At 37.8% G+C, this 27,638-nt stretch overlaps 1 protein-coding gene across 1 annotated transcript; it reads right to left on the minus strand.

Moving 5' to 3' along the window:
* Window positions 1-27,638, minus strand: LOC106051779 (peptidylglycine alpha-hydroxylating monooxygenase-like). The gene is made up of 11 exons (XM_056018270.1): window positions 27,232-27,638; window positions 23,450-23,504; window positions 12,110-12,197; window positions 11,131-11,240; window positions 9,971-10,048; window positions 6,118-6,166; window positions 3,511-3,575; window positions 2,265-2,348; window positions 1,302-1,378; window positions 1,084-1,190; window positions 1-267 (listed from the first exon to the last, which is right to left on the minus strand). The coding sequence occupies exons 1-11, from the start codon at window positions 27,382-27,384 to the stop codon at window positions 30-32; spliced, it is 1,104 nt and encodes a 367-aa protein (XP_055874245.1). The 5' UTR covers window positions 27,385-27,638; the 3' UTR covers window positions 1-29.

The raw sequence follows: 27,638 nt of genomic DNA on the forward strand, positions 1-27,638 counted from the left end.
TTTTTGTGTACATTGTTTTTATTTTCCCGTTAACCCTTGGGGTGGTGCTCTTGTGCCCCAGATTTAAAGTATTTCTCCACCGTTTCAGCTCCAGGAATTCCCTCCAAAGAACTCAGGTTGTCAGGTATGTCTGACAAGTCCACTGTTTCATCGACAGCCCACGTGTAATTGTTAGCGTCCTTGAAGCAATAATTTGTCGGCTGCTGTTCGGGGTTGAAGGTCGAATACATTATATAAAAGTTGCACATCTCATCGTGATTGGTTGGCCTGTGAAGGAACACGTGAGTCAGTATGAGAAAAAGTGTGAATATTGAAAATAGATCAATAACAGTGTTTAGTAGCTGGGCCGGCCTTAAGTAATTGAAGGCCCTAGGCGAATGGAATAGGGTGGCCCCAAATGAAATAGAAAAACAAACAAATTAAGACTGAAAAATACGAGAAAATGAAAAACCTTCTTGTTAAGTTGTATCTATATTTAAACCAACAAACAAATTATATTTATATAGCGCGTAATGTGTTTCATGGACGATTCATGATTACCAGATTATAAATAACTTTACCACATTTCACCAGTGATCTTCTAACATTTGTAGTCTAGCTAATAGTCTAGCAATTATTCTTGAATAAATCTTGAATCATAGTAGAGACTTAAAGCTAGTCTAGTAGACATGATTCTTAATTTTTTTCTCTAAAAAATGTATTGGAGTCCTATGCCAGGGCCCCCAGCCATCGTTACGACCATTGAGATATTGTTATTAGATTTCTGAGAGTTTTAGAATCTCCAGTAAAATGTAGTTTTCTAGTTAGTTATCCTACCCAAGCCTGTGATTTGCTGCAGTGTATTTACAGTTTACTTTAATTATCTTATTAAATATGTATTTTCCTTTGTTAATCAATTCCTGATATTTCTTGAGACATTGATAGCCCTAGCTTTGTAAAGTCTTTGCATGGAGCACACTATCTTTAATACACTCCACATACCGCCAATCTTTCTAAAAAAAAATACATTAACCAACACACATAAATCCACTCCATACTAATTAATTTTTATCATGTCCCTTTGAGGCTTACCCTAGTTCTTACCCTATATTGGTTACTTCTGCTCTGGCCATACTGTTCATTGTACACCTGGACACCAAGACATCTCCATATCTGATGTCCATGCCAGGATTCGTTACTGGATAAAAAGTCTACAAAACAGTGAACAAAAATTATTTTATTACTCTAGATAAGATACGTACTTAAGTATAGTTACTCAAAGAGCAGAGTCCAAGAAATTAAAAAAATAAAAATCCACTAACCTGTGGCAGCTGTGGAGACATTCTTCCTATTTCCGTCCACTTCCCGTCGCGTATTCTGTAACCGGATGTGACGTAACCTTAAGGAAGAAGTAAACAAATAAGAAAGGCAATTATAATGGAGATACAAATAAAGGAAAAGGTAAACTTCAGATTTTTTGACAACATTGAATGCTACATAAGTTTTCTTCTTGCCAGCGTTTTGCTGCTGAGTTGTTAGCTATTATCTTCTTATCTTATATATTTAGCTACCTATTAGCTTACTGTAAGTTATTGAGAATGGACCATTCGAATATGTAAAAGTAAATTAAAGTTCCCCATTCAGACCTTGTGGTCTTTAGGGCAGATGATGTAAAAGCCATCTGTTTCTGTGGCCTACGGTTAACAAGGGTGTCACGTGGTCAGCACAACGACCAACCGCCTTTACTTTTCCCTAACTGATGTCAGGTACCCGCTAGAGCTGGGTGGACTCAGAGACGCCCGAAGATCCCGAAATTAAAAATCCCAGTCTTCACCAGGATTCGAACCCCGGTCCGGAAGTCAAGCGCTTTACCGCTCAGCCACCGCGCCTCCATTCGAATATGCCAAACATGAAATTTATTCTATCTTACAAACCAAGATTCTATGAACTATTTACAGTACTATGTACAAATACTATTATCACAGTAATAGTATTGAAACCCGAATATTTACCTAACTGAATCTACATTTTCCTTTATCTCGAGCCTTGATTTACATCTTATGTTAAGACTTTCCTATGTAATACCTAGACTACGTAAGATCGTCTAGCTTGCGCAATCTTTGTGATAATTTAATTTTAGAACATCTCTCATAAGTAGACTGTGTACAATCGTCTAGCTAGCGAAATTTTTGTGTTAACTTACCTTATAACATCTCTCATAAGTAAACTATGTGAAATAATTCAGTCTCAGTAACGTTCGTAACTCCTTATAACAAGTGACTTACCTAAATTATGAGAGTGAGTGCGATAACCGATTGGATAGATCGTAAAAGGTTGTCCAAACACGCAGGATGATTCCATATAGAAAGCTGAAGATAAAAACACATTAAAACAGAGATGAAATCTTTTCTCGAATTCAAGATTCCAAATAAAGAATAAATAATCTGTGTACTAGATTGGGTCAGAGTCCAAGCGAGTTTCCTTCTATTGGAGTGCTGTGTGGTCTTGTGGTATGCGCTCTGGACTGTTGCCCCAATGATCTCTGATGTTTGAACCCTGCCCGCTGCCATTCCACGTCGTTCTGTGGTAGGTTTGGGCTTGGAATAGGATGTAATAATCTTCAGATCTGAAGAAACATCCGACACATGTCAAACAAACAAGTGAAAATCTTTTGCCATGTCAATTACTGTATAGGCTATCCCCCTTTCGATGTGCGAAATATTTTTACTTGAAGACGCATTCAGCAGGGAGTATAAGGCGGAATAGCACAGATGTTGAACAGTACAGATGTTGAACAGTACAGATGTTGAACAGTACAAATGTTGTACAGTACAGATGTTGAATAGTACAGATGTTGAACAGTACAGATGTTGAACAGTACAGATGTTTAACAGTACAGATGTTAAACAGTACAGATGTTGAACGGTACAGATGTTGAACAGTACAGATGTTGAACAGTACAGATGTTGAACAGTACAGATGTTGAATAGTACAGATGTTGAATAGCACAGATGTGAATAGTACAGATGTTGAATAGTACAGACGTTGAACAGTACAGATGTTGAATAGTACAGATGTTGAATAGTACAGACGTTGAACAGTACAGATGTTGAATAGTACAGATGTTGAATCTGTTTAATGCGCCCAGAAAGCGCCCTAAGATCAACTCCGTCGTCAGTTTAGGCCTACCATCATTGTAATACATGTAAACAACTCGCTACAGTCGTCTGTTGAAAGAGACAGCTGGGGAAACTCTTGCACAGGTCGAGGGACATTCAGTTAACACCCAAAGAAAAAGCTTTGCCGAAGTCAAGAACTGACGCTCAAAATGAAAAAAAAAATAGGGAAATTTAAATGACCACTGGCGGACATCAGCTTTGCATCAGTCGTGTCAAAATATGTAGCTCGCAACTGGGGTATTCAAGTGAAAAATAATATGTAACAATAATACTTAATCTTCTGACTCGTCGTCAATACATTTGCCCTAGCTCAATAAGACAACTCAATCAAAATGTATGTTAAATAGATTACCTTTTTGTTTCGGTGGGATCCTGCCAAAGTTACCTAGGACTAGATAATTAGCTATCTGCTCTGGTCTGGGAATAGAAAAATCTTGATAATTATATCATTGACGTCCTTCTAAGAATTTTTTTTTCTTTATTTAAACAGCGCTTATCTAACATTAAAAGAGTATTGTTAATACACAAAATGGACAAACATTTGAGACACAAAGTAAAACCCTTGTTAAAAAAAAAGGCGCAGAAGACAAAAACTTAAATAGACTCCCAGCTTTGTCTGCATATGATGTGAAAAAAATATACAGGTCGCAACTGGTTTTGAATAGTCACGTGAAACACTGCACTCATCTTTAATCTTCGGAATCAAAGACATTACATTACATTCACTATATCACGTGATAAGGTATACACAGAGATTTTGCTAGAGGTGGCTTGCTTTGCAAATTCTGGCAATCGCTAACTTTTTTCGTAGGAGAGTTTCGGGGAAAGATACTTCCGCTCACCTTGTTGTGGTGATATTGTAAGCGTGGAGTATCGTTTCGTCCTTGACTGACGGTTGGTCGCCTTATGATAACAAGCGGTTGGACTTAGCGATAATTAAATCACTGTCAAGTAAGTAATCAGTTTTAATCAATTTTGTTCATTTATTACAGAATGTCTAGAGCAGTTTTTCTCAAACTTTTACCGGTGACGCCTCCAAATGGAAACCAAATTCGTTCACCCCCCCCCCAAAAAAAAATAAATAAATAAATAAATAAATAAAATAGGTGGGGACCTTGAGAATTTAGTGGCGTAGGAACTAGGAAGGTACTGGTGGGCCCAGGCTCAAGAATATGTTGTCAGACTCCCCCCCCCTTTTTTCCAATAAGACAAATTTAGTGTGTAGCTAATAAATCGAGTAGTCTGTATATTTAACAAAAGAAGACATTGAAATACAGGTAGTTTTAATAGGCCCATGTGGGCCCCGATCGGTCACGAGCCCCCAACGCAATGAAACCCACACTTGCTATGGTTGGTATGTCACAGGCTTTGGGCCCCTAATAGTCATAGGACTAGATGCTACTCCACTGGGAGCATTGTTGGCTCCCATAGTGTCGACCAAGTGGGTTTCAAGAATGTTATCAAAAAAAAAAATAAATATGCAAAACATTTTTTAAAAATGTTTCGTGTATAATTTTAATTTTTTAAATGTTAGATAAGGTTCTTTCTTGAGATTTTATTGGAAAAGTAGCGGGTTCAGCCCAGCGAGGAGATCAGGGGGATCTCTATACGGTCCCCATCCAGCAATGTCAGGGGCGTAGCTCCAGTGACACACGTTTTCCTGCAATCTGACCTTCAGAAATTCGTTTTCCTGACGTCTACAAAGTATTTTTTTTCGTAGTAAGAAGAGCGCATGTCGAAAAAAAAATAGTCATAGTAAAAAGGTTGAAGGTCAGGGCGATATTGACATGTTTTCTTGCAACTATTAATCCCAGTAAAAAAAAAAAGTCACAGGTAAAAAAAAGTCTAATAAACAAGGAGGCAGCTCTGGTCAATACTATTATGCGCGGAACATTGGAGGTACATATAGCGCACGTATGCTTGTCATGGAAGTAATAGTCATAACATCATCTTTGTATTAAGTAAGAGGTCTTACAGTAAGAAATCTTACAATGCATTCAAGAAGAGGTCTTACGGTAAGAAATCTTGCAATGCATTCAGTAAGAGGTCTTACAGTAAGAAATCTTACAATGTATTCAGTAAGAGGTCTTACAGTAAGAAATCTTACAATGTATTCAGTAAGAGGTCTTACAGTAAGAAATCTTACAATGTATTCAGTAAGAGGTCTTACGGTAAGAAACCTTGCAATGTATTCAGTAAGAGGTCTTACGGTAAGAAATCTTGCAATGTATTCAGTACGAGGTCTTACAGTAAGAAATCTTATCACTGACATTTCTTTCGTCCCAACAGAGTTCGTCATTATAACTATGTACAACAGATGTTTGTCTTTCCCCCACTTCTGACACCAGCCTAGAATCACGTTAGTGGAGAAGTTCTGAAAAGTCTTCTCCAAAAAATGTTCAGTTACAGTTGCTGACGACTCTTGCGAAAACAATATACATTTTATAATTTTTGAAACATTGGCTCAAGTGAAAGTTTCATTTTATTTTGTCAATATGCCAACATGGATTGATAAAACCATCTCCCAACCCCACCATTGTTAAGACGTTGGGGGTGCTTCTCCTAGTTTCAGAAATGCTGATCTACAGTCCCTATGCTGGCCCAGGACTCTGTGTATCTAAAAATTCCGTTAGATGAACAATATATGTATATAAAACTATTTGTGTTTTCTTATATATGAATAAAGTTCATTTTATTTTGGCCCATGTTTTAAAAATATTTGATAGCAAATAATAGCAAGCAATGCTTGTGTTATTTTCTTTCACTATAGCGATTAGACGTATCAAGGGAGGTAATCTGATATAAAATGAAATACAAGAAATTGACATAACTACCTCCCTTTAAATAAATACATAAAATAAATAATAATATAATTTTAGTATATTCAATACGTATATTAGGATAAAATGGAATGCTGATTTTAATAACTGCTATCGTACGAGTGAAATTATTGTCTTACCTTTTCTTTGTAAAGTCTATTGTTATTCCAGAGTTATCGGTAATGCCAGCTAAGGGAAGAAAACATTTTTAAAGACAACATCAGGGTAACATTTCCGGAAACACTTTCTCTGGCTAATAGCTGGAATTGGCTGGGAGGCTAGCTCATTTGGCATACAGTAAATGAATTTTTTTTAAAAGTTGTGTTCTTTAACTCCTGAATGTGACACTTGGCTTTGAAAGTAACCAAATTATTTCAAGTACAACCATGAACCGTTAACTATAAACTATCTCAGAATGACACATACTCTGAAATCTGAGATTTAGTTACTTTCTACGTAGGCCTACATTTAAAAGATAATCTCGTTCTGACTCCTCACTTGCGCTATTATATTTGCGACGATGAATTTATTATTGATGAGCTGCGGCGGGTATTTTACAACGAACAGTATAAATAATCATCAACTATATACAATGTCTCGATAACCCTGACTGCTCAACAATGCTATAGGGTCTGTCTCGTATGTTTATTTTCAGTTAAACTATAATGCGGATAAAGAAAAAGACATCAAAGAGTCTCTGACTTGATCTTAGAATGAAAACAAATGTTCTGGAAGCCAGAAATGGGAAAATTTGCCACTATGAGTTTTCTCCAGTGATTGCCAACTGTGTCCCTTCTTTTCTCCATCGACTGGCTCCAAACATCCCCCCATCCCTCGTTCCCCTTTCAGACCTTGTGATCTATATGGCTGATGATGTAAGGTGTTTCTGTGGCTAACAGTTAACGATCAACTGCCTTTACTTTTCCTCAACCAATGTCAGGTACCGATTCGAGCTTGGTGTACTCAGAGGCGCCCTAAAGATCCCGAAATTAAAATTCCCAGTCTTCACCTGGAATCGAACCTGGAACCCCCGGTTCCTTTACCAGTCAGACACCACGCCTTCCCAAAACATCCCTATAGAGAAAATAAAAGCAACAACCCACAACTTTACAAAGAGCTGCCTGATTGGGAAACCACCTGCGTAACACATCTCATACATAAGACTAAATACCTGAGTTTCACAACGCGATGATGAGAACAGACGAAGTCCGCTCTTCGAATCCCATGTGTCTTAATAAATCGAGGCGAAGTTTGAGATGCTAAGACCAGTAAGTAGGATTGATCAGTATGCACCTTAGTAACTGGTTGGTATGACATACCAATAAGAAGGACTAATAAGATGGTACCTTAGTAACTGGTTGGTATGACATACCAATAAGAAGGACTGATAAGATGGTACCTTAGTAACTGGTTGGTAAGACATACCAATAAGAAGGACTGATGAGATGGTACCTTAGTAACTGGTTGGTATGACATACCAATAAGAAGGACTGATGAGATGGTACCTTAGTAACAGGTTGGTATGACATACCAATAAGAAGGACTGATAAGATGGTACCTTAGTAACTGGTTGGTAAGACATACCAATAAGAAGGACTAATAAGATGGTACCTTAGTAACTGGTTGGTATGACATACCAATAAGAAGGACTGATGAGATGGTACCTTAGTAACTGGTTGGTATGACATACCAATAAGAAGGACTGATAAGATGGTACCTTAGTAACTGGTTGGTATGACATACCAATAAGAAGGACTGATGAGATGGTACCTTAGTAACAGGTTGGTAAGACATACCAATAAGAAGGACTGATGAGATGGTACCTTAGTAACAGGTTGGTAAGACATACCAATAAGAAGGACTGATAAGATGGTACCTTAGTAACAGGTTGGTATGACATACCAATAAGAAGGACTGATAAGATGGTACCTTAGTAACTGGTTGGTATGACATACCAATAAGAAGGACTGATAAGATGGTACCTTAGTAACAGGTTGGTATGACATACCAATAAGAAGGACTGATGAGATGGTACCTTAGTAACAGGTTGGTATGACATACCAATAAGAAGGACTGATGAGATGGTACCTTAGTAACTGGTTGGTATGACATACCAATAAGAAGGACTGATGAGATGGTACCTTAGTAACTGGTTGGTATGACATACCAATAAGAAGGACTGATGAGATGGTACCTTAGTAACTGGTTGGTATGACATACCAATAAGAAGGACTGATAAGATGGTACCTTAGTAACTGGTTGGTAAGACATACCAATAAGAAGGACTGATGAGATGGTACCTTAGTAACAGGTTGGTATGACATACCAATAAGAAGGACTGATGAGATGGTACCTTAGTAACAGGTTGGTAAGACATACCAATAAGAAGGACTGATGAGATGGTACCTTAGTAACTGGTTGGTATGACATACCAATAAGAAGGACTGATAAGATGGTACCTTAGTAACTGGTTGGTAAGACATACCAATAAGAAGGACTGATGAGATGGTACCTTAGTAACAGGTTGGTATGACATACCAATAAGAGGGACTGATGAGATGGTACCTTAGTAACTGGTTGGTAAGACATACCAATAAGAAGGACTGATGAGATGGTACCTTAGTAACAGGTTGGTATGACATACCAATAAGAAGGACTGATGAGATGGTACCTTAGTAACAGGTTGGTAAGACATACCAATAAGAAGGACTGATGAGATGGTACCTTAGTAACAGGTTGGTAAGACATACCAATAAGAAGGACTTATGAGATGGTACCTTAGTAACTGGTTGGTATGACATACCAATAAGAAGGACTGATAAGATGGTACCTTAGTAACTGGTTGGTAAGACATACCAATAAGAAGGACTGATGAGATGGTACCTTAGTAACAGGTTGGTATGACATACCAATAAGAAGGACTGATGAGATGGTACCTTAGTAACTGGTTGGTAAGACATACCAATAAGAAGGACTGATGAGATGGTACCTTAGTAACAGGTTGGTATGACATACCAATAAGAAGGACTGATGAGATGGTACCTTAGTAACTGGTTGGTAAGACATACCAATAAGAAGGACTGATGAGATGGTACCTTAGTAACTGGTTGGTATGACATAACAATAAGAAGGACTGATCAGATGGTACCTTAGTAACTGGTTGGTATGACATACCAATAAGAAGGACTGATGAGATGGTACCTTAGTAACAGGTTGGTATGACATACCAATAAGAAGGACTGATGAGATGGTACCTTAGTAACTGGTTGGTATGACATACCAATAAGAAGGACTGATGAGATGGTACCTTAGTAACAGGTTGGTATGACATACCAATAAGAAGGACTGATGAGATGGTACCTTAGTAACAGGTTGAAGATAAAATGATCCCCTTTTTCGACCTCGCGATCTATAGGGCAGACGATGTAAAGGTCACCTATTTCTGTGGCCTACGATTTACGAGGGTGTCATGTAACCAGCACAACGAACAACCATCTTTACCCTTCAACATCAGAGAGGTGCCATCGAATTCCGAAAATTAACAAAACCAGTCTTCACTAGAATTCGAACCCGGGACCTCCGGTTCGGAAGGCTAAAGCTTTATCTCTCAGCCAACGCGCCTACAACAAGTTAAAGGTATTTAAATCCAATTCAGGAACCAAAAATTCACATTGCATGCTATGTTAGAAAAAGATCTTACAGCGTGGCAATAACCGCAAATACAGAACTGGTACACAGAGGCACATTAACCCATATATACACTGATACACACATACATACACAATGGCAAATACATATGTTAATGTAAACACTTATATTTGTCATCAGCACAGCCACAGGCACAATTAATTCACATATCTACACATATTAACCTAAACAAGCATAGGTTACCGACAACAAACTACATACACCATTAAACACACACATGCATAATGCATATATATAGACCCTAAAAATGCTATTAACATAAGTCTTAAACTATGAAATTCTTACGCCTAAAAGCTGTCGCATAATGAAGTTGAACCACCAAATACTTGATGTTAGTTTGTCCTGAGACTCGGATCCCTACACCTGAAAAAAATAAGTTCCAACATAAGCTAAGATTTAATAAACAAATATAAACAAAGTTATAACTCATTGAAACAATGCTACTTTCTAAACATAACAATGGCAATCGTAAGCTATTGTATTTGACAAATTTGTTGAGCTCATAGAATTAGGCCTTGAATGAGATGGTCCATCAGACAGCGGTTCATCCATCTCTCTACGCAGCCGCTGTGTCTATAGAAACGGCAGATAACCAATAGTCTCACATCGCCAGCATGGGAGGATCAGCAGAGTGTAGCTCCTTGCAGAGGCGGCCTAGCATTAGGCCTTATTATTGTTGCAAAACATAGTACTTTCCATAGGTACTATAAAATGAGCTGTTCGATTTAATATCCTTGTAAAGTGTAATTGTTTTGCATATAAGATCTTGCTTGTAACATTTTGTCAGAATCTAATAGAATTAGATGCCATTAATCAATGTAACTAATGATTCAGAAAAAAAAATGGAAAAAAAAAATTGTCACGAGGCTCCCCCAAAAGCAGCCCCACTATCCACCCCCCCCCCTAAGGCCGCCTCTGCTCCAAGGTCAACGAGCCTTCTCCTGTCAGTGATACTGAGCTAGCTACACGTGAAGACAATGCTTTGGGCTCATGGTCAGAGGCTAAGTTAGACGCTTACCACTGGAAACATTTTGTATATATGATTGAGTGATTGAGTGCTTATATCTATTACCACTTTTGGCAATAATAACCGTACTGGACGAAATAACACAATTAAAGTTGTCTAATTGGTAGTTCTTATTAGCAAAATCCGATGTTCTTCCATTAACACCCTTTTGTCCACACGACCATTGGTGGACACTGGATTTTTTTAAATTTTAGGTTGGTATTACACAAAATGGTCACTTTGAAATGTCGGGATATAACCTAATCGCTTGCTCTAACGATAGTTTTCACCCGAGGGCTACTTTGAGGCATAGTAGCGTCCCAGGGATTGCAATACCATCAAACCGAGTCTTGTGTGTGTGTGTGTGTTCGCATGACTGTGTTTGTATGTAGATCTCTAATACTCCCAACTTCTTCTATTTAAATCATAATGACCATACCTTCTGGCAAGCTCTTGTCTGGAGCGTCCATAGCCCAAGCGAATAGAACCTGTCTTTCACCGTCGCCGCATACACCATTCTCGTCCGAGTTATCGGTGTTGAAACAATGCCTGGCAACAGTAAGAGATGACGTCATACAAGGTAAATCTCTTCCGAAACAATGAAATGTTACAATAATGTTACGAACAGGATATTATTGCCTTAAAGTTATTCTTTGACTGATATAAAAAAAATTGCTATGCTAATATTTGAAAGCGAAAGTACAACAATTACTGAAAGTAGAACCATTCGTATGAGCAACAAACACTATCTATGACACGGGTATGGGCAGTTTCGTCAGCTTGAGAGAAGGAAACATGCGGTTTGAGAAATGTCCGCATTGACATATCAGATGGAACAAAGAGTAATGGTCTATCAAAAATTTAGTTTCCTACGCGATTGCCTGACAGAATGCAGTTATATGATAAGAGATAAAGAGGTTAAAGGTCACATTATATGAGTTAGTCCTTTTTTTCTGTCTTCAACGACCAGAGTATTTTTTTTTACACTTATTTTTGGGAGACGGTAATGCTTTTATTTGAACGATCAAGCTGCCACTGAGAAACAGTTAATTATATGAGCTTATATCTGCATTCATTTTTAAGTACAAAGTTTATAACCAACTAGATTAATACCTACATTGATTAATTATATGATTTACAATGGCATTTAAAAAAAAATACATGATTTAAAGTAACACTAATTTACAATACTGTATTCCGAATTGTAGTGTTGGTTAAGCTTCACATATCTAGGAAGCATAGTATCAAATAGTATCAAATGACGCATCGCTTTCAAAGGAAGTTGATAAGTGTCTGGCCCTTGGGGGATTTTCTTTTTGGACCCCCTCCACCCCACTCTAGCTACGCCACTATCCTGTTTATTGGCATTTTCTCTAACTCTGATGACTACCTAAGACTCATGATAAAAACAACTTTACCAGCTGGCATCATGACTTGCTGGTTGGTGACAGCCATAGACCATCATATGGTGAGCGGTTTCTTTCTTGGCGTGTGGCTTGAATCTGACTGGGATAGGTTAAAAACATCTATATTCAAGAGGCTACATTGAACATTAAATAATATATGTTTTTATATAATGTAAGTGATATCGCAGTGGAAATTTAGTGAACGCAGGCAACGATAGGTACTCATTAGAGTTGGGTGGACTCAGGGGCGTCTTAAAATCCCAATATTAAAAATCTGGGACCCCCCCCCCCGGTATGGAAACGAAGAGCCCTACCACTCAGCCAACAATGCTCCTCCCCCATCCCCAAAAAATATTTTTTCGATATTTTGACTGTTCAACCGTGTTGTACAGTCTGGATGGGGATTCGTTCATATGTATGTCTTGTGTTTAATATATATATTAAAAGAAATTTCTATAAATTAAATAAGAACATAAAACTAAAATGTTATTTAACCTTGGTTAGGACAATAATGGAATATGCATCCTCCGTTTGGGACCCCTCAACTCAAGAAAACATTAAGAAACTGGAACAGACACAAAATAGAGCAGTGAGATTCATAACAAACGAATATTCACTAGAGTAACACCTTTAGTAAAATCACTAAATTTAGAAGGCCTTCAGAAGAGAAGACTCAAAAGTAAAGTAGCAATTGAATCATACATAAAACACTGAACCATAATCTTCAAATACAAAAACAAAATTTAATAAAATACTCAGAAAGTCACAAAGATAAAGGCACATTACTCGTCCCATATGCTAGGACAAATTTGTACAAATGCTCCTTCTTCTCTATTTTTGTTAGATCATGGAAAACCAGTGACTTGGCATAATTTATGTCATGCATGACTAGATGCATGACGCGTGGGACGAAATCCTCTTCTTTTTTGAAGTTACGTCTGTATTAATAAGATTAAAAGATTCAGACGATGGGTGAGGAAGAATTAACGTGTACATAAATTGTACCATACAGACAGACACAGCGAGTTGATATAACCTTTGTGAAAAAAAGACCATATATTATTGCTAATGGTTTGAACATTTAGCATGCGACAATAAACAATACACATCTTGTTTTGTCAAGAGATTGAGCCAATCATAAAAAATTCCACAGCCTTATTATATCAGTTGAATTATACCCAAAGAGATGATATAATTTGGGATTGTTCGAAATATTGTCAAAGAAATAGGTCCTGTCATCTTCATATTATTTACAGAGGAGTCTAAACAATCAGGAATAGCCCTCGACACTAAAATCAGACTGAGGCGCTACTAAAATCAGACTGAGGCGCTACTAAAATCAGACTGAGGCGCTCCCTGGTCACGCCATAATCTTATATGCTTGCGAATCTTAAACACTGACTGCAAATCTCGAGAGGAGCATCCTAGCAATTGAACTAAGAAGATCCTAGGTCTCACTTACAAAGAACGCATCACGAATGAAGAGATTAGAAGCAGGATTAATAAAGCAATTGGACCTTACGATGATCTACTAACCACTGTCAAATAACGTGAACTCAAACTCTATGGCCACATCACAAGGACCCCAGGGCTCGCAAAGACCTTTCTTCAGGGAACAAAACCAGGAAGAATAAGAATAAGAGGAAGACGAAGGGAAGACAACATTAATGAATGGACAGGCCTGTCAGTCAATAGAATTACATCCAAGGCAAAGGACAGAGAGAAATGGAGAAGGACGGTTAGGGATCTTGTGTGATGCCCCAACAGAACTAGGGATAGATGAAGGTGACTTAAGGTGAAAGAGTCCCGATAATCCAAACTTTGATTATCCAAAAGTCCGCTTAATCCGAATCCGAAATTAGTATATATTTAGGTTTAAAAAACTAAGAAATAATACGTGAATAATGCACTTGTGCACATTTGAAAGACAGACTTTATAATGAACAAAACAGTAAAATGTTATTTGTGGTTTTAAACAATACTATTCGACCCCCGGCGTAGCATACGCCGCTATTTTGCAGGGCCGGCATTTGGCCGGTGCAACCTATGCGACCGCACTGGGTACAGCACTTCCATAGGACCCGCGCTAATTCTAGGTGTAAATTATTAAATTAAACCAGTTTCTAACTTATAGCAGATTTCCAGCGGACTCCTTATTTACCGGGAGTTCTTGGAAATCTCCTGAAATTGCAAAATATACGAAAAAGTCCTGAAAATTATTAAAATTTTTTGAAAACACATACAAATCTCCTGAAATATAAAGACCACAAATGTCATTTTGGGGTGTCATTTAATATGGAAAAAGCCAATCCTATGCGCGATAAAAAAAAAGGCATTATGCATTACCCCTAATTGTGGAATCTGGTGAAAGAAGCTTCTCGCGCCTAAAACTAATTAAGAATTAGTTTGGGTGAAAACTATTCTCATAGATATATTTAAACATTTGGTAATTCTTTCTATTGAGCGTGATCTAGGTAGATATTTTTTATTATATGCTGTATGGCTTCGCTACACGCAAGGCTCGTAAAGTAATTCTGTACGTAGTAAGGAATGAATAAGATGCAAAGACGAATTTATTTTCTAATTGAAATTCTTAATTTTCACTTATTATCCGTATCCCTACCCTACTTGGCCCCTCCTAATCCGTTTCCATAGGACCCACAATGGTTATTTCCGATCCTGCTATTTAATGACGGGTGAATACAGAATAGATTACTTGTTTCCCCCCCCCCCTTTTTTTTTTACGTTGGGTAACTCTAGTCCGGCTTGCAGAAATAAAAGAGTGATCTTTCCATGACCTCTTGGCCATGTCTCAGTTTGGGCATTACTGGATTAGATCCATACCAAGCACCACACATAACACTTGTCACATTACAGGTACAACTTGTTTCCATGTCTGTAATGTTCATATGTATTCATACAATGTGTGGGCTATTACACCCCTAGCCATAAAGTGGTTAAGTCCGGCCCTGCTATTTAGTGACGGGTGAATACTACTTGTTCTCCCCACCCCCTCTCATTTTTTATCTCGCTAAAATTACGTGGGGTAACTCTAATCCGACATTTAGAAATAAAAGAGTGATCTTTCCTTTACGTCTTGGTGTCCAAACTGTTAAGCCGTGAAGAGAATTATATATATAGATTGGTTTAAAAAGGTCTGTTACATTTATTTTTTGTCGAAGAGAGGGTCGCTCTTTTGAAGCAAAGTTAAGGTATCCGCTGTTGTCAATGTGGACTACCCGGCTCTACCTGACATTAGTTGGGGAAAAGAAGGGGCGGTTGGTCGATGAGCTGGCCACATGACACCCTCGTTAACCGTAGGATGGCTGCCTGGGCGTGCAGTTTGCGCGCTGGACTGTCGTTCGGATTTATTGACGGTCGAGGGTTCAAACCCTGCCCGCTCCCATCCCCCGTCGTCCTGCGGGAGGTTTGGACTAGGAAGCAAACTATCTTCAACTCTGAAGGAACATCCGAAACATGTAAAACATTTTTACACCCTCTTTAACTGTGGGCCACAGAAACAGTTGACCTTTACATCATCTGTAAGATAGATTACAAGGTCTGAATGGGATCTTTTTTTAACAATGTGGACAATTGATGTAAGTAGCGTAGCGCTACATTATAGGTACTGGTATTTGACCATTGAAGAACTATTGTATTGCCTTCGAAAAGCAAAATGTTTATTAAATAGTAGTCTCGCATTTCATACACAGAATTGGTTTCAGAGAGATGGAATAAAATAACTCTGCTTATCATTATATCCTGTACCAGTTTATATCCTAACACGTTGCATTTGTTAAATATTGTAATAACTTAAGGGAGGCAACTCAACGAGGACATATACGTATATTTACATAGAGACATGACAAACACAAAGGGGCATCTGCCTTGAGTACAGCATCTCCATATTGGCTCTCTCCTTGGGCGGAAATCGTTAGTCTCTTCATGTCAACATCCGACTTGTCTGGTCACTGATAGTGCGCACCTTCTTTCTGCACTATCTTGGATGGCGGTGCGCATGGCAAAGTCATAACAATATGTTTATTTTCGTAAAGATTTCGGTAAATCCGATATATTCCTTAATCCGTAAATAGTCTCAATTATTTCTATCGCGTCTCTACCGTGTGATGAAATGTTATTGCGACGTTATTAAGTTGGAATTTGTAAATTGATTTATTTGTATCCTTTCGTTACTAATACTAATCTACTTATACTATCTGGCATTGATGTAGGTGCTGTTAGATTAGATCCATACCAAGCACCACACATAACACTTGTCTCATTACAGGTACAACTTGTTTCCATGTCTGTTATGTTCATATGTATTCATACAATGTGTGGGCTATTACACCTAGCCATAAAGAACAAATTGTACAATTTCGGAAGACCATATAGTCTTAACAGACAGACAGCCAGACAGACAGACACACACACACGCACGCACGCACACACACACACACACACACACACCCATATATCAGGGCCGGCCTTACAAATTGCGGGGCCCAATTTAATGAATGCTTACGAGGCCACTCTTTTATTTTTTTAAATTTTACAACAACCATTATTACTGTTGGTTATATCATTGTATCTACATGTATTATACAACATGCATGGGAAGCAACTCAAACGCAATAGATCCAGGGGCTTAATTAAAGCTACTTCAATCGTATGATACACTGAATATGTTAACCGTTTAAGTCCTACATCGCTAAAGGCCTGTGAAAGGAGCTATTAACGATATGCGTAAATGTAATTTTCGGGACCCCTTCCGTGGCGTGGGCCCAATTTGGAGCAATCGGTCAAACCAGCCTAAGCCCGGCCCTGATACATATGTAATATTTTTATACCAACACATTGTTGACATTGTGTTTATGTGTATGTGTTATATTTGCATGCAGAATTATTTCCCTTTGGTAAGAAAGTGATTATTATTGTGTTGTGTGTAACCCGTGGATAGTGAGAGTGTGTTATTAAAGCATATGAAATACCCAGCGTCTAGTGTTAGCGTCGCTTATTGAGTTCAGCGTTCTATAGTGTATAATTAAGCTTATACGTGTATTACTTAAGCTAACAAACATAATTTGCTGAATTTATTCTGGAAATACCATAACTTTATAAATAAACCTAACATATTACTTTTTTTTTAACTAGGATTTAAAGGGGGCTTGGACACTTTGTAACCTTCAGTACACAAATGGTTCACTTTCAGAATGTTACCAAGCTGTAACCTTTTTACATGTTTCGAGCACGATCCGAGAGTTGCTGAGATCTAATTTTTACAGCCCTTGTAATTTTTTTTTTTAAGTTCTAAACATGTCGACCATATTGGACAGACTTGCTGAGACAAACTCAAGTTAGAGTAACCCAGTGTGGCCTATTATCTAGTATTCTATTTTCCCAAAGATATATATCCACTGTCAGATTTCGACAAAAATCGTTAGAGCCATTTTCGAAATTCGATTCCAGTTTTTTTCTCAGTTCCCAAGAATTTGCAAGCTGAGTAGAGGAATTGTTAAAAAAGAAACATTCGAAATATTACTCCACTGTTTTAACACGTAGATAAAAAGCTAGCATTTTTTTAAACAATTATTTTCAATATAATAAAGAAGAAGAGGAAGACAGAGAAAGCGAAGGGAAGACAAGATCAAAGAATGGACAGGATTTTCGTTGAAGGACATTCTATCCAAGGCAAATCACAAAGAGCAATGAAGAAAGACAGTTAACAGATCTTATGTGGTCCTGCAATAGTTCAGAAGACTAAGGCAGTGTTTCCCAAACCCTTTTTCCGCGGAACCCTAGTGTTCGGTGAGGCCTGCATAGGTGTTCCAACAACTGCTGGAACTATTAACTAGTAGGCCACCACCGTGTTCCGATAAATACTCAAAACGTGCGAAGTGTTCCGATAAGGAAAAAAGGTTTGAGAAACACTGGACTAAAGGATAGGCGAAGAAGTTTCATAATATGTGATGGGTCTGGGTAAACCTTTACACGGTTCGGAGTTAGCCCTGGATGACCATTTCTCTGTAGTAACATGATCTTCTGACTATGTTTTAGATTTCTGTACACTGCTATTGGGGTTTATTTTTCGTCGGTATAGTATTCTTGCTCTAGCGGGGGAAAAATGTCATAGCGCCATCTGGTGGAGAAACCTGTTACACAAAGTGTTACAGGGCGATCATCCTGTTTATGTTTTCAAGTTGGACATTCGCGTTCATTACAGCGTGATGAGTTCACATGAGACAGATCTTAATGCCACGTGACTGGAGTATAAATTTAGCATTGACACACAGACAGCGACATTCTGTTAGGCAGACGTTTCACATATTCAGCAAGACTGAGTGTTGAAATGTATATTTTATAATATCAATAGTCGACCCACTGCGTAGCATACGCCGCTATTTTGCAGGGCCGGTCTAAGGCCACTGCAATCTATGCGACCGCAGTGGGCCACGCACTTTCATAGGTCCCGCGCTAATTCTAGATGTAAATTATTAAATTTAACCATTTTATAACTTATAACAGATTTCCCGCGGCTGACTGAATTACCAGGAGCTCTTTTTTTTTCGTGGCGTAAATTTAGTCCAACTTGCAGAAATAAAAGAGTGATCTTTCCTTTACTTCTTGATGTCCAAACTGTTGAGCGATGAAGAGAATTACATATATAGAGATTGGATCCTCTGACGTGTAATGTTTCGTTCCGATATTTGGTCGTGATTAAACCCTGCAAACAATGCAGTAACATTAAAAAAATTTAAAAAAAAAAAGACAATTACTCCCTACTTACGGGAGACATGATATGAGGCGTCTCCCCACACCCCACCTCCGATCGCAATTAGAAAGCCCCACCTCTTATCATTTGTATCCAGAAAATACAGTGAAAATAATTATAGTTGGTATTCTTGATAACGTCACCAATAGCCCATTGCCTAAAGATAAAAATATACGTTAAAATGTTTTAATTATCTTCAAAATTAAGGCAGCTATTAAAGACTGTCTGATTTTCCGGTTCCTAATTTTCTAGCCTTTCAGATAGTGCCCAATAAACCGGTGTCTAAATTTTAGTGTGCCCAAATTTGCGGTTGCCCAAATTTCCGGTTGCCCGGTTGCCTAAATTACGGAATGCATACATTTCTGGGTGTCCAAATTTCTGGGTGCCTAAATTACCGGTGCCTAAATTTCCAGTGCCTAAATTTCCTAGATTCCCCTTTTTTATTCATATGCTTTATACTTATGTATTTTATATTCATGTGCTTTAAAAGCAATCAGTAGAGATTTATGTCTATTTCACTTATAATCAGGCTTACATGCCCTCAATTCTCTTCTATAAATTCGTTATGCTGAAGCAGCTCAATCCAGGTGGTGAGATAGTGCCCATTACATTTCTTAACGACAGGATCATGCTATAAATATCCTGAGTTGTCATGTATTAAACATAATCTGGACCTCGGCGTAGTTTAATCACCACGCGATCCAGGGCCATAAAAGTATTGGACTAAATCTAGACTAGATTTCTATTTTTACGCTTTGTTTTGAACAAACTCACACGTTGGATTTAGAATATATACAAACCTAGAGTAGTTTGTTGATTATAATTTCAACAATTTCTACAGTTTTATGTAAGTAATTATTACTCATGTCAGGGAGCCCCCTATATTTTTTTGGCATTCGCTAGTTCAATTTTCGCTAGATGTATGTCTTTTTACATTTGTTCAATCTGATATAACATATAACTCTATTATAAGGCTGCTATAACATATTACTAAATTATGAGGCTATTATAACATATAACTCAATTATAAGGCTGCTATAACATACAACTCAATTATGAGGCTGCTATAACATATAACTCAATTATGACGCAGCTATAACATATAACTCAACTATGAGGCTGCTATAACATACAACTCAATTATGAGGCTGCTATAACATATAACTCAATTATGACGCAGCTATAACATATAACTCAACTATGAGGCTGCTATAACATACAACTCAATTATGAGACTGCTATAACATATGAGACTGCTATAACATATAACTCAATTATGAGGCAGCTATAACATATAACTGAATTATGAGGCTGTTATAACATATAGCTCAATTATGAGGCTGCTATAACATATAGCTCAATTATGAGGCTGTTATAACATACAACTCAATTATGAGGCTGTTATAACATACAACTCAATTATGAGGCTGTTATAACATATAGCTCAATTATGAGGCAGCTATAACATATAACTCAATTATGAGGCTGCTTTAACATACAATTCAATTATGAGGCAGCTTTAACATATAACTCAATTATGAGCCTATTTGGTTGATATGCGACTGTCTCTTTTTTCAGCTCTTGAATCTAAGTGTTATTTTTTCTATTAAACTTCATTCCTTGAGGTTATGGGCTCAAAGCTCAGAGAAGACTGGGATTTTGAATTTCGGGATTTTTATGCTGTCCCTGAGTCCGCCACTCTAATGGGTACCTGACATAAGTTGGGGAAACTAAAGGCGGTTGGTCATTGTGTTGCCCAGGTGACATCCTGATCGTTAACCATTGGCCATAGAAACAGATGACCTAAACATCATCTTCCCCATAGATCGCAAGGTCAGAACAACAACAAATAATGAATTGGATAATAAATTGGATGAGGTTGATGAGATTTTATCAGTGTATTTATGCCAGGCTCAACGAGCACTAATTTCATGTCGGTTTCTTTTTTGTTTTTATTTAGTTGTGATGAGGCTCGTTACATCAAAAATAAAGGTAGAGAAAGCAGTCAACAACTTCTTGACAATGACCCAGAATACAAATTAGGGATATGTTTTTCTTACCAGAATTTATGGTCTCTTTGTTTAAACATTGGGCCTCGTTTGGGCATATTTCAATAAGCTGCACCTGTATTAGTATATCTGTGATTGGGAACTGACTTTGCCCAAGCGCAAAAGGACTCATAACCCAGTCGGGAATATCGAAGTAAAGAATGTCTGCAAATCTTTGTATTAGGTTTCCATAGAATAGTAAGTAATAGATATATTCAACAGTAGTGAGTGGCGAGTCGATTGTTATTCAAACGATCTGATAGGATAAAATGGCTTTTAGCGAAGAAGTTGTTTAAAATGTATACAATTTTCATCTTTCTGCGGATCCGCGAACTGCAGTTTGAGAAACACTGTTCTACACCAACCAAAAGAGTGTCATGGAAGCTTACTCGTCCTCTTTACTTTATCTTTGCAGCCTGACATCTTCCTCAGTTCTCTACGCTTGTGTGATCTAGCGGTCCTTAGAGCTGGCCTCACCGCAACGCCTGAACTGCACTCGGCCTGTTTCCACGTCACCTGTCACCAATCCCAGTCCAAGATGCACCAAGCATTCAGCAGAAGCAGCTAGCCCTCTCATCCAGCTCGGCCAGAACTGCTCGGCATGAGGAAGAAACATAAGACCAGAGCATTGATGACAGTCGAGACACTCCCTGAGCACACCTAGCTATGACTACAATCTCTGACTAGAACCTAATGTTCATATTGGGTATTCGTCCATTTCTATACATGCTGTTGTAATTCTATCAAACCCTTTTTGTCAAACTCTATCTATGTACATAACTATTTAGAAATTCTAATTTCAAACCCGATCGTTGTCGTTTGTCTATAATAGTAGTGGGCCATATTCACACAATTGTATGTGCTAAGCGTAGCCAAATCACAAAACCCTAGACTTTACACACGCCAACATTCACAACAGCGCAGCGCAAGTCACACTAATGAGTGACAGATACAAAGGAACATTAGTTAAACAGCCCCTATTTCAGACCCTTGAAAAATGCTGGTTACGCCTTTGTATAAATCTACTCAGTCTCAGAGTGCTCGATACTCTCCCCTAAAACGTATCCCAAAACACGAGCACGGCCGGCGACCCGCAACAATAATATTATTAATGATAAAAGTATAATAAAAGTAATTTTGAATATCTGTGATGAAATTTGTTTTACAATTTTACATTATTAAATACCGATATATGCAGTTCACGCAATATAAGCGATTTTTTTTTAAATAGGCGCAGGGACCCTATACTTATTGTTCTCGCTATAAGCTTGTAAGTCCGGTACGTGACGTGTTGGCGCCGCCGTTTTGGCGCCGCCGTTTTGGCGACTGGACGTTTTGGCGCGAGCCGTTTTGGCGACGGGACGTTTTGGCGCGAGCCGTTTTGGCTACGGGACGTTTTGGCGCGAGATATCATTTGACGGTTATTTAATAAGCACGTAGCTTTTACAACAATGTTTATTTCACTCTACCATAATATTGTATGTATAGTATGAATTCTAACACCGTTCAGCGAATTGTTTTTTTTTTTAATTATAAAGGTTTTGCTTATTTCATGAATATAGGCCTTTAATAAGTCAGATTCCTGAATGGTAATGACATGCTATATGTGAGTTTTGCTAATCGCACTGGATGACATTTTTGGATTTCTTTCCAAAAGATTTTTTTTATTTGACATTAGTGTAATATACGAACTAGCTAAGTGTCACACTTTAATATAACAAAAACCATGTTAACATCTAAAGCTCTATTACGCTGAATGACGACAATAACTTCACACATAGTAAAGATCAAGACACGGAATGTGGTCAGTACAAACTCTAACGTGAATCCACAAATCTAAACAAACACTAGGGGCGACAATAGATAGAAACAAATTCACGACACTAAGATACTTTGAAAAGATATATTTTGAGAAATTGGGTAGGGGTGATTTGGGTGACAATACAGTCATTAAATAACAGTGTGCCTCTTAATAAACACACATACACAAGCCAAAATGTTTATTAAAGAAAACGATGTGAAAACAAACACACATTTACATTTATTACGTGAAAAATATGTGTTAACACACGACACTATTGCAAAACATAGATATGAATAATTCTTTTAAAAGAAATAATACAATAAACGTACATAATGTATTTAGCGCCAAAACGTCCCGTCGCCAAAACGGCTCGCGCCAAAGCGACCTTCGCGCCAAAACGGCGGGGCCAAAACGGCGTCGCCAAAACGGCGGCGCCAAAACGTCCTGCTTCGTTGTAAGTCTCAGACCATTTCGGCCTGGCCAAAACGAATAAGTCAATTTACCGAGACAAAATGTAACATTAACAACACATTAACAGTGTGACAACGTTCAGAGTTTGATTAAACCAAATACAAAACACAGTCCAAGCATTGATTTCCAACACATATTGTTATAGCAGATAGCAGGTTAAAGAATCCAATTTTTAAACTGGCTTTTTATTTAAAGAGGTTAATTAAAACTTAGTTTCTCTTTCCAAATCTTTATGCTTATCTAAATACTGTACTCACTGAGATACGCCTCTGCCGGGTCAAGTTTCACTCCTGTGCACACTAGATCGTCTGCCTGGTAGGAAAAATGTTTATTTTGATATTTGTCGACATTTTCTATGTTTCTATCTAGGTAGGTGAACGCAGGGATCTCATGAAAGTCTACACAATTAAACACATGTTCAAACATTTCATTAAAAAGAAACAAATCTACTCAGGTAAAAAAAAAAGATTAAGTTTTAAGACGCTACTGTTTCAGAGTCACACATTAGTATAGGGTGTATTTCTTGTACCGTATGACGAATTCCTATAAAGTTTTTTTTTTTTTTAGTAAGTGAATTCACATCAAAATAGAAGGTCCACTGGAGGAGAAATGTGACCCACTAGTAGATATATGGTCCGCCTATGCTGCTCACGAGTTCGACACATCCTTGCCTCCATTACTTGATGTTGTGCTATACAAGTATTTTAAGAAATATAGGCAGCACGGAACACCAACTCCTAGATACCCACTGGTCCACAAATGAGATTGGACCAAAAGCGCTCTGAGCATAAGCATGAAAGTAGTGCTATATAAAAGCTATAATAATAATATAGGGTCATGAAGTTATAGCATTAGACCAGGAGAACGGTAAAAAAATTTAAAATGTGTGAATTAGTGTTAGGAAATTTTCTATGAATTTAAAAAACAAGGAACGTTGTTCTTTGAAGAGTAATAGCTGAAAAACAGTAAAATTAACTCTCTCTAGTAGCTTGTAAGTCATTTATACTTGTATAAGGCGAGATATGGTCTTAGAGCAAGAGATACGTTTAGAGCAAGTGAGCGCTAGACTTAATTTGACAGAGTCGGTTGTTAGGTAATGGTGGATGCCATTGTGGAACTTTAGACAGGACTAGGGTTGAATAACTTCCGGTTCAAATCTGTCTGCATAGAGAGAACATGGGGCGTGTTGCTGCTCCGATTTCCCGAAATACACTTTTAAATAAGGTGGTCGTGTTGACATCTTCACTAAATAAAATTATCAGCTTAAGTCACTTAGTCAGCCAAAGTTTCACCTTCTCAACATCGAGGATGATTTGTCGCTGTACGTAGATCTACAGCTAGTTTATTAACACAATGAATCTGTAATTATATAATATCTGTGAGTTTGAATCTCTACTAATCACTATTTTCTCAACTCCATAGCGTGTGTAGTTTTAATTTTAAAAAAAAGGACGAGAAAGTGAGTAAATGTTAAAGAAAAAACTTAATCGTAAACTCAAAGGAGGCCCCTGAGAGTCAGCCAGTAGTATTACAATACACGCAAATTATTACTCAATCGCATTCACGGCAGTGATTTGAAATTATTAAGCATAAAAGTCCTACGGAAGCCATTGCTTACACGTCTAGTTTCACCATTTCAGCAAAGAAGCCGCCTCTTCTGTCCGCCATTTTGAAACACACACACACACACACATCGCAACAGGTGAGAAAACATCAAAAAATCACAATTGATTAAATTTATTGTAGTGTCTTTGGTAACTGTTTAATCCATTGTGATTTTTCCTAAGAACTCTAAAGTGTTATTGATTCAGCTTCTTTCTATTTGAATACAATGCAACAGTCTAGTCATCAAAGGTTCTCAAACTTTGTCTACCCTGGTATTTCGTTAAGCTTTTTCTAGTTTGTAGATTAATTATATTCTTGTGTTTCCATGATTGAAGTCTTTTACTAGCATCTTCTTATTGGAAAGGAAATAAACTTAAAATGGGTGTTCTTGGAAAAATAGTAGGAAGGACTTATTAAAACCCTAAAATGAGTATATTCTCTTTCCAAAGCAGAAATATGAATAATCAAATACCTCACTCAATACCACACACACGTTTTGTGTGGGGTGTAATTGTCATGGCGACATGTCATACCTCTAATTGTCTTGAATATATTAAAAAGGGCATGGATTTTCTGAGGAGCGACTTTAAAGGTGTGCAAAGTGTCGAAGTCTGGCTGCCCCGGCTTAAGTCTCATCTTCCTTCACCTTTCCCTTTCCTCAGTCTGTTTGACCTTTGGGGCACCACAGTAGATCTGTTCACCGTAACACTCCGTTCCTCTCTGTCTTTTGCCTTGAATACAATCTCTTTCAATGACATGCCCGACCATTATTTTATTTTGTCTTCCCATCGCTTTCTCTGTCTGCCTCTTCCTCTTTATCCTGTTACTGTTCCCTGAAGGAAGGTCTTTCCGAACCCCGAGGACCTTACGATATGGCCATAGAGTTTTAGTTTGCTTTTTTTGACAGTAGTTAGCAGGACATTTTTTTTTTAACTTACCAATCTATTAATTTTGAGGTAGCATGCCAGGATTGAGGGTCATTAAACAGGACCAATTCATTGTAGCCCCTTGACTGTGCCCAATGAGAAGTTTTTAAACGCGATGGCAGTTTATGAATGGTAGCAAGAGTTTCCTGTGGTATGTTCAGAGCCTTGGAGTTGTCAGACCACTTCGTATGGCATCGCTTTAAGGTATATAGTTATATTTTTTTTCAACTCTTAATCAAGATTCTGTCTGCATTTTTTATGCTACAAAATACAGAGTCACATATAAAAGAAGAGAAAGCGATATGGAAAAATGTGAGCGTGGGGCCATATAAAGGAATCTAAAAAAATAAGGGAAAAATCATTTCGAATATCGTATGTGTGAGATCTTATCTTATCTTATATAATACAGACGTTACTTCAAAAAAGAAGATGATTACGTCCTACGCATCATGCATCTAGTCGTGCATATTAACCAATGACTTAAATGTCTAAATAACTAGCTAAAAAAAGAACAACAATGTACTTGATGCTCAATCGTGCACAAAAATTATCATTTATCATTTAAAATACATAACTTATCAATACTTTCAATATTATGTACACAGAAAGCACCAAAAAAGTGAGCATTGATAGATATTTGCCAGTTCCCACGAAGTTGCAAGTTGAGTAGAGGAATTGTAAAAAGTAACATTCGCAATATTACTCCAATGTTTTAACACGTATAAAAGTCGTGCATTTTTTAAAGAATAATTATAATTTCGAACAATAAAGAAGAAGAGGCAGACAGATAAAGCGATGGGAAGACAACATGAAAGAACAGTCATGGCTGTCATTCAATGAAATTCTATCCAAGGCAAAAGACAGAGTGGAATGGAGAAAGACAGTTGACAGATCTTGTGTGGTGCTCCAACGGTTCATCAGACTTAAGTATAGGTGAAGGTGAAGATTCCAAAAATATGTGGTGGGTCGGAAAAGCATGTAACAGTTTAGGAGTTGGCCCATGACTCTCAAAATTATGTTTCATTGTTGTAGATTAATAAATAATCATTCAAGTTTTCTTCTAGAAAGGATTTTTAAAAAAAAATCGAATGTCTCTTAACAACAGGTAAATGTCGGACATTTCAAAGAAATGAAGTCTCATACGTCAAAACCCAGACTTTCTGCTGGGAGGCCGGGAATTCTGGAAGATTCTAAATTCCACTTGTATCCTGTAGTTGTTTTTACCTCTCCCATTTCATGATCGTACAAATGTTAAATGTCATGGTGCTATTTCATCAGAGGGCACTAACATTGGTAAGATACATTTTTCAACATTTTATTATTGGTTAAAAAATTGGGGGGGGGGGTGATTTTCTACTCTTTCTGCCGACGTTTTGGAGGGCCGGACGGAACCACGTTGCGGGCCGGATGTGGCCCGCGGGCCGTAGTTTGGGCATCACTGGTTTAGACTATATCTTATATGGCTTTGTTCAGAACAAAGAGAAAAAAAAAACGGTAAAAAATCTTACCCTGTCAGAAACTACATCTGGCATGCGAATGGTCAATGAGTACTCCTCTTTATCTATATCCACGTCTGTGTGGGGAACCACGCTGCATTGAGTAACGACGAACAAAACCACAACAGAAACAATATTTCGTAATCCCGCCACTTTCGAAGACATAATCAGAAGTCACACCAGACGACCAAATTTCCAATCCAGATTACGGGCACTGTTTGATCTAGCGATTTTCTATCCAGTGATCTCCCCCTTTTAAAAAACACAAGTAGGAAATAAGGGGAGTTAATGTCGTCTGCTTGACTATAAATAACCCGTGTGCATATTTCTGAATGACAGTGAATCTCTCTCTTGTTTACGGACAGTCGAACGTCAGTCTTTGCACAAAGTAAATTGTTCGTGATAGGTTCTGATTATAA

Source organism: Biomphalaria glabrata, chromosome 1 (genome assembly GCF_947242115.1).
Source record: "Biomphalaria glabrata chromosome 1, xgBioGlab47.1, whole genome shotgun sequence".
NCBI lineage: Eukaryota > Metazoa > Mollusca > Gastropoda > Planorbidae > Biomphalaria > Biomphalaria glabrata.